Source organism: Lissotriton helveticus, chromosome 6 (genome assembly GCF_964261635.1).
Source record: "Lissotriton helveticus chromosome 6, aLisHel1.1, whole genome shotgun sequence".
Classification (NCBI taxonomy): domain Eukaryota; kingdom Metazoa; phylum Chordata; class Amphibia; order Caudata; family Salamandridae; genus Lissotriton; species Lissotriton helveticus.
Genome location: NC_136067.1, coordinates 935,208,530 through 935,217,297, shown reverse-complemented (window position 1 = coordinate 935,217,297; position 8,768 = coordinate 935,208,530). Strand labels below are relative to the sequence as shown.

The 8,768-nt window shown below is 40.0% G+C and overlaps 1 protein-coding gene across 2 annotated transcripts; it reads left to right on the top strand.

Moving 5' to 3' along the window:
* The first annotated feature begins 492 nt into the window (after positions 1 to 492).
* Positions 493 to 7,216, top strand: ZBTB18 (zinc finger and BTB domain containing 18). Of its 2 annotated transcripts, none has more exons than XM_078648581.1 (2): positions 493 to 646; positions 2,950 to 7,216. In XM_078648581.1, the coding sequence occupies exon 2, from the start codon at positions 2,964 to 2,966 to the stop codon at positions 4,530 to 4,532; it is 1,569 nt and encodes a 522-aa protein (XP_078504707.1). In that variant the 5' UTR covers positions 493 to 646; positions 2,950 to 2,963; the 3' UTR covers positions 4,533 to 7,216. The 2 variants fall into 2 exon arrangements, with proteins under 2 accessions (XP_078504707.1, XP_078504706.1); XM_078648580.1 differs by lacking the exon at positions 493 to 646 and adding an exon at positions 725 to 898.
* The last annotated feature ends 1,552 nt before the right edge of the window (positions 7,217 to 8,768 follow it).

Below are 8,768 nucleotides of genomic sequence, written 5' to 3'. Positions count from 1 at the left end.
AAGGTGGCAGGATATTGCTCAGCTGCACCTCCTTAACTGTACCGAGGCACCTGCCCTCAAAGCGCCCAATGCAAACTTAAAACAATCCCTTTCAAGGCTTAAAATGAAACAACAATGGACTGGCTCCCAGAACAGGATTGTTAACCAGTTAAGAGAATGGGGCAACTGAAGGAGGAGTGAGGCGCGCGGCGTGCGGGCTCCCCCCCAGGAGAAGCAAGCCGCACCAGCCTAGCGCTGGCCGCTTCCGCAGGGAGACAGCCGCGACCCCAGGGCTTCGCCTACACCCGCACCTCTAAGCTCCTAAAGTAGACTCCACTCGGCTTCTTCCTGCCTGAGGTCGGTTCGTTGTCGTGCCCCGGATGGAATTCGGACTAGGGGCCGGGGACCAGGCACCTGGAGCAGGGAGCCGCGAGACGCCGGGGAGACGAGGCTCGTGCGGAGAGTCTCGCCGGCGTTTCGGCGTGTGACGTCAGTGCGCCCTCGCCATCGTTCGCGCTCGCTTCCGCGTCCTCGTCCTCGTCCGAACAGCAGCAGCTGCACTGTCATAGTCTTTTTGTTTTTTCCCTGATAAAAGTTCTCATAAGAAGGAGCTGGTGGCAGCAGCGCAGAGGAGCAGCATATGGCGTTAAAAGGAGCACAGCTGGAGGTAAGCATTTCCATCTGAACATGATGTCAGAGCAGCTGACAGCCTGCCATCCCTCAGCCTTTTATTCTAACGCGCAGACAGGGAGTTAGTGTGCGCAGATCTGTGTGGGGAGAAGGTATCTCATTCCTCTCCTAACATCATCTCCACTTTGCATCTGTCTCTCTCAGTCCGATTTTTTTTTAACCAATCTAACAGACCTGGAGCCAGCAAGACTCAGAGGAGTGGACCTGATCAGGTTTATGTATACTAAAGGTAGGACTAGCTTGGGGATGTAGTTTGTGTGTTGTGGCTGTTTATTAAATTCAAGGACAATTGCATTCGTTTTTAACTCGGTTTAAAGAGAAACTATGAATTTTTGACATTTAATGCAAATGGACAGGGCTACACACGATAGTCGAAAGACGATTTTTACAGCTAGTCGCCGTGTGCTCTCTTGCATTTAGAGCCCTTACTTGAAACACGTGCCGTTTCACATTGCTGTAATTTAAATATACTTTAAAAGAAGATGGGTATGCATTTCTTTTGTGTATTTTTCACTGAAAAATGTTAGCAACAATATTTTAGCTTGAGCCATTTTTATCTCCTGTTTCATTAAAATGTTTGCATGCAAAGAAACGGATTTTACGCACATTTTCACTAGCCAGTTTTTATACAAATACCTGCTGCTTTTTTTTTTCCAAAAACAGTTTGCAAGTTATACTGTTGCTGCGGAGGCATAGTTTTTTCATGTCTAGTTTTACAATATTATTTGAAGGAGGTTTTGTGTAAGTGACTAATTTAGACTTTGTGGATACAAGCTGCCTGAATTGGCCAGACAGCTGTAATCGCACTCCTCTATTCTTAATCTCTTTATCTGGGCAGCAGCTGCCATATGGCCAGAGTCAGCTGGATCAGATGTTTATAAGCTTCCTTCTTCGTCCCTCTCTGTCCTTTCAGCCTCCTAATTTGATCACAGCTACCTTGTGAGCTGCCCTCCAATCTTTATTTTTAGCCCTCTTAAGGATTAGGATTGATGTGGGCTGTGGGGCACTTAAAGTGATTGTATTGTAAATCTTCTAGCTATTATTTGAATGGTAGTTGCTTTACCGACTTTATTTGGCCATGCGTTCTAAAGATTCAGCATGGTCACAAGAAAACTACCTGTCAAATCCAATTGTGAAGACTTAACTTGGAAAAGTATACATTTTGCGCCGACGCGTGCGGAAGACCAACTTTGCAAGTGAGTGAGTAATTGTATGTGGTCATTTGCGCCAGCTGGCTGCCTGAGCCTTTCCTTCCCATCACCCCTCAAATACTTTGTGGTCTTTTGAGCATGGTTTAAGGTACAGTGAACAGTTTTGTAAAATATGAGCCAGAGAATAGCGCAATTGTTCCCTTTGGATTTTGCAGATATACATGGTATAAAACACCATCCTAAGGTAAAAAACATCCATGGGGCTTGCCAGCATTATATAGCACGCCAGAAATATATATAAGATAAGCTTTCTTAGAAAAGTATGAACGCTCTTTGTCTATTATTGCTTCAGACACTCTAAGAAACATATAACAATTTTTTTTTGTGAAGTTCACTTTACCCAGAAGAAAGCTAAATACTTACTTACTTTCATTCCTAGTACATCTATCCAAGTTTACCATAAGTTTTTTAGTCTTCTTAAGTTGTATACTTTTTGCTCTCGATCATTCCTATGCAACTTGAATGGTAGCCTTTTTTTTACCAGAACTCGTCAATGTTCATCACTGTTCATAGCACACGTTATCACATTCTGCTTGCTGTTTCGTCTGCAGTTGCCTTGTGGTGTACATAATATACTTGTTTATAGTGTTTAAACTTTGTTAGACGTTCAGGCTCTTAATTTATTTTGATTGAAATCTACCAAGCATTGTATGCAGAAGCTGTCCATTTCTTCCTAGAGGAGCCTTCTATCGTTGCAAGTCTGCTACACCCTCTTTCGAATTGTAAATTATGGATTTGTTTTTTAAATTTAATAATAAAGTCATGTTAAATGTTGAAATGTATTCATTGATCACGAATTACTAGATGCTTATTAGAACAGGTCAGGAAAGTGTAGCTTTAAACAAAGTTGCTAAAGAAATGACCAGGAAACCACTTTTTCCCCGCAGATTTTTAGAAAATCCTGTTTGTGGATGAATGTTTAAATCGGGTGTCTTGGGTTATATAATTTCACGTTTTCCAGTTTAGGACTTTCTTATTATGTGGTAAACTTATTTCAAAACTTATTCACAACTTGTGCAGAATTGTTCTATTGCTTGACAGTTAAATATCTTGTTTTTCTGTTTCACAGGTTATGAAGACAGCATGGAGTTTCCAGACCACAGCAGACATTTACTGCACTGCCTGAGTGAGCAGAGACTTCAGGGCTTTCTTTGTGACTCCACTGTTTTGGTAGGTGATGCCCATTTTCGAGCACACCGCGCTGTCCTGGCTTCATGCAGCATGTATTTTCATCTCTTTTACAAGGATCAGCTAGACAAAAGGGACATTGTTCATCTGAACAGCGACATTGTTACAGCCCCAGCCTTTGCGCTTCTCCTTGAGTTTATGTATGCAGGGAAACTCCAGTTCAAAGACCTACCCATTGAGGACGTGCTAGCAGCTGCCAGTTATCTCCACATGTATGACATTGTTAAAGTCTGCAAAAAGAAGCTCAAGGAGAAAGCCACTACAGAGGCAGATAGTACAAAAAGGGAGGAAGACACCTCTAGTTGTTCAGACAAAGTGGAGAGCCTCTCAGATGGCAGCAGCCACACGGCAGGCGAGCTGCCCAGTGATGAGGATGAAGTAGAAGATGAAAAATTGAGTATGCTACCCATCAAAAGAGACTTGACGGCTGAGGCTGGGAACATGTGGATAAGATTGCCCTCGGACTCAGCAGGCATTCCCCAGTCTGGCTTGGAGGCTGAGACACACGCAACAGCAGCTGTGAAAACAGTAGCCAGCCCTTGTAGCTCAACAGGGTCTTTGTCCCAGAGGTCTGTCACCTCCTTGAGGGATCCAGCAGATGTTGACTGTGTACTGGACCTGTCTGTCAAATCTAGCCTTTCAGGACCTGAAACCATGAACAGCTCTTATTTCTCGTCACAGGACTTGGTGAGAAACAACTTGGTGCATGTGAAAGTAGAAAAGGAAGCTTCATGTGAGGGGAGTGACGCTTGTAGTAACGACTATGACATGGAACATAGTACTGTGAAAGAAAGTGTAACTATCAATAACCGGGTACTGTATGAAGCAGCCCATCTTGCTCCCATCAGGGAAGATTCTGTCTTAAGGGAGCTGGATCGAGATGACAAAACAAGCGATGATGAAATGGTAACTCCAGAAAATGAAAGAATCCAGGTAGATGGAGGTATGGAAAACAGTCTACTCCCTTATGTCTCTAATATTCTTAGTCCTGCTGGCCAAATTTTTATGTGTCCACTTTGCAACAAAGTCTTTCCTAGCCCCCACATCCTACAGATACATTTAAGCACGCACTTTCGAGAGCAGGATGGGATCCGTAGCAAGCCTGCAAGCGATGTCAATGTCCCAACCTGCTCCTTGTGTGGTAAGACTTTTTCATGTATGTACACACTGAAACGCCATGAGCGGACTCATTCAGGCGAAAAGCCATACACTTGCACTCAATGTGGCAAGAGCTTCCAGTACTCTCATAACCTGAGCCGCCATGCCGTAGTTCACACACGGGAAAAGCCACATGCCTGTAAATGGTGCGAGCGCAGGTTCACACAGTCAGGAGACCTTTACAGGCATATTCGGAAGTTTCACTGCGAGCTGGTAAACTCTTTGTCTGTTAAGAGTGAAGCACTGAATTTACCCACTGTCAGAGATTGGACCTTGGAAGACAGTTCTCAAGAACTTTGGAAATAATGTGTAAATATATAAAGTAATATATATATATATAGATATATAAATAATATGTATTTGTGGTACGGTCTAAAAGCAGTCCTGTTTCCATAACCAGAAAGTTAGCATATTTACTTCTTTGCACTTTAGGGCTGCATGAACATTTCACTTAATCAAAAGCACTGATCGGTGAAACTATGAAAACTGAATGAACAGCATGGGGGAACTGCCTTTAGATGAATGTCGAGGAACCACAAAAAAGCATTTTACCCAAACAATACAAACAAGAAACTTCATTTTTACACAATGAAAAAGGACTTGGCCAGCTTTGCATGTAAAAAGGTTGTCAACTGTTTATTTTCACAAATCCTTCTCTTTGTAGTTTTAAAGCAAGAGTACTGCCTACAAGTGCCTCAAACCTCAGTTACTAGAAGACCACATGTTGCACCAAAACCTTTCCATTTATTTAACTTAATTTTGTAGACGAACTTTTAAAGTTCAGAAACTGTTCTTCAATCAAATATTCCCATGCAGTTACAGCTCTTGTGAAGGGTCGGCTGCATAGTTTCCTAGAGGGAAAACATTATTTGTCAGCCTAATGGTTTCATATAATAGTATGACAACAGTCCGAATAACTTGGTAAAGATAGATGCTTCAACATGGTGTCTTAGTGACTATATGAGATGCATCATTTCTTATCATTCTTAAACATGTAGGGTTAAGGAATCTTTGGTAAAACTGCACTTGCCCGCTGACCAAGGGTTAGAATGGTTACGGGTTGAGAATAACTTTGATCAATATACCTGAATTTGGACTTTTAGATTAAAGTTTTACTGGGGTGAAGGGGTTAGAAAAATGAGACAGGTGCAAGACTCATTTAGGATGTTGAATGGGGTTTTTCAAAACCAATACATAATTCTGTTGGTTAAACCAGTAATAAAGTCCTGACATTGGCAATTACATGTTTTTGTTCAAAACCATTTGGGCAGTACTCTTCTCTGAGAGCTGGATGTCATAATGTTGTACATGATGTTAATCTAGGGATTACTTTCATATTTTTTTCCTCAAAACTTTTGACACTTTTTAAAATTGACTTGATTAGGCTATTGGAAACCTGAATGCTTTTAGACCAAAACGGAAAAAATAACAAATGCTGGACCATCCGTTTGTGAAGTGATCAGTTAATTTAAACTGATAATAAATGCTTGAATGATTCCCACTGGAAAATTACTACACACACTAGAGTTCATTGGCAGGTTCATGTTATATGAAGGCTTTGTTCGAGATGAAAATGGTAGCACTGCTAATGCAGTGTTAAACTATGTTTAAAATGTGAATCACCGTTCTTGTGCACTGTAATTGATGAATTGGGAAGGGGGTTCAAAAATGTGCAGGTTGTTTTGATGCTCTTAGTTGAGTCTTGATAAGTACTTATTAAGGCCACAGGCATGCATGAGTTACCGGTATATATTTTTGTTATTGTTTGCATTGTATAACTTTAAGAGTGAGTTTAAATTTATTTAATTTCCTAAGGTAAAACACCGTTCCCCATGGTGTTATGAAGAGTAACACAAATGCACTGGTTTTATTTATTTATTTGTTTCAATTTGTTTTTGGGTTTGATATGTATAGTTAACTTTTCTGCTGTCCTGAATTAAATTCGAGCTGTTTTGCCGAACGAACACATATATTTTAAGCTGCAAGTTTTAATTGGCTGCACACAGCTAGAGAAATGTAAATGTTTACACACTGGCTTAAAATGTGCATGTGCAGTACGCATTTTTGTGCAAACTAGAACCTCTAATTGCACAGAAACCGCTTCATGTCAAACTCTGGGAGTGCATTTGTTCTTGGCTGAGCATTTTTGAGAAATACTACTGCACGAGCTGACAATGGGCAGGCCCTTTTCTCCCCTTTTTGAAAAGGTTCTTTGGAGCGAACAAGCCCATGACGAAGGACTGGAAAACTTTGAATTGCATGGGAAGGGGTGGGGGTAGATTGAGAAAGGGAGGCAGAGCGTAGGGCTTTACAGCTTTGCATGAATGGACGTTTCAAACAAGTGTGCTTTTCATAAGCAGCACAGTGTGAAGACATTCTGCAGTGTTTTGTTTCCCTGTCTTGCACTTACAAATAAGGTCTACCAGAGTAACATGGAAAACTTAAGCGTTTTTGTTATGTTTTACTCTTGTTTAAGATTTGATCGCCTTAACTACTGTAAACATCGCCTATGTCTGAGCTCAAGACACTGAATGGAAAATCCAATTTGCTGCTGGACCGTATGGACTGATTTGGTCAGATGTTTGGTGAATTTGCTCTAGTGGCATTCAAAAACAAAAAAGCTGTGAAAATGGCCTTTTGAGCATTATCTTTTAGTTACTTGAAAAGTTTATAGGTCTTTAAGAAGATTTATGTTGAGCTGTACTTTTTTCCTTGTAATTCAGAAAAGACAATCAATGTCTGAGAAGACTTCAAACGCGTCTTTTGAATTTTGTTGTTGTGGTCTTGGAGAGAAATTGCGTTTTCTCCTATTAGTTTCACATTCTTCCATTGTTTTAAGAATTAGACTTACATGTAGCTTTGACAATCATAGTATGTTTTATTTTCCTGAGAAGGGAATAACTTATGATGCGGTTTAGTTTTGTACTTTTGATGTGTTTTGGTGAATTTCTAAACTTTGTGCTAACTGCAATAAATTATGAGCTAAAAAACGACTTTGTCAGTTTTTGCTTAATTTAATGTCATTCTGTTATATATGGTGTGTCGTTGTGCAAAAGATTTGCAACTATTCCCACTCCATTTCAAGCTGCACATTTTATACCAGCCAGTATTAACTTCCAAACTAAGATGCAGTGTCGAACCATTATATCGGACTGTGTAATTATGGATGATTAGAGATTATTTGATTTCACATGCATCAACAATAGATTTAATTCAACTAATCTTTGCAGTGTTCACAGAAATGATCGTTTTTGGAAGGTAAGTCATTTTAGCATATGGGCAGGAAATCAAACATTTGTTTTATGTACACCTATGCAGTGAAAGAAAGTTCATGATGAATATGTTTATACCCCTCAGATTTGAGAAAGGGCTTTGCAGTCATTTCTGTTTGGAAATAAACATGCATGCATAGTTTTTTTTAACCAATTTCTTGGAAGTACTAGGAGGCATATAAAAAGAAGATAGTTTAAAATTCTGTGGTAGCTTTAAGGTTGAGTCACTTCAACATTAAATATTTGTATTGAAAGGCATATTCGTTTCGATTTCCAAATTAAAACGTAACCTTTTCATCAAATAGGTTTTTTACATTAGGTATTTAACAGACGTGTGGACACATATTTCTGATTTGACATACATTGTAAGTTTTAGCTCTCGTCTCTGCGGTCATTTTTTAAATTATATTGACCCTATTAATGTGAATTTAATCAATAAAGAATTAGTAACAGCCTACTCACATGCTTAAAGTTAAGTTCATGCCTCTGGGGTAAGAATTATAACTTTTTGCCACATTCTAATGCATTTCTAGACTTCTGATTCTCTTAATGGGTGTTTTGAGCCATGGGTCAGGAGACCAGCCCTTCCGCTAATTCAGTACTTATTGCTGGTGAAATGGTAACCCGTTTACCGTGGGACTCGCATTCATCTCCAAAGTCCCCCTTCTGGACCAGCTACACTTGTAATGCTCATTGTTGTTACCTTTTTATCCTTCTTGAGGAAATAAATGTAGGGTTGATTCATGTGCTGAAGTAACTTGACTGATTTTTGCAACAATTTTTAACCTTCTCAAGCATAACTACTCTGCCAATGTTTGACAAGTCTCCTGGCGTTTCCAACATAGTGCTGGCAAGATCAGAGATTTCACTTCTGTGACTTTTGCTTTGCTAAGGTGCATACATTGCACACTATCAAAAGTTTATTCTTCTTGCTTCCTTCATCGCACCCTTGCAGAAATAAGCTGCTCTATTCATGTACCAGCCAATACGTGACCCAGCACTCGAACCGTTTACTTTAATGTTGTGCTTGATTCAGATACATTGTATTGAATGGCCATTGTACCTACTCCTAGTAGGTCTTCCAACTCATCCTTGGTATTCCAAATCTTTAAACAACAAGTTCTTAATAGAAAAATCAAGAGCTTGATACATGGTGGCATACAGGGATTTTAAGATTGTATGCAAAAACATAAATTAAGCCAAAGCAAAATAACATAGAAATTGAACATCACAGTCTTGCACATCTCTCCACCGTAACAAATGTTTATAA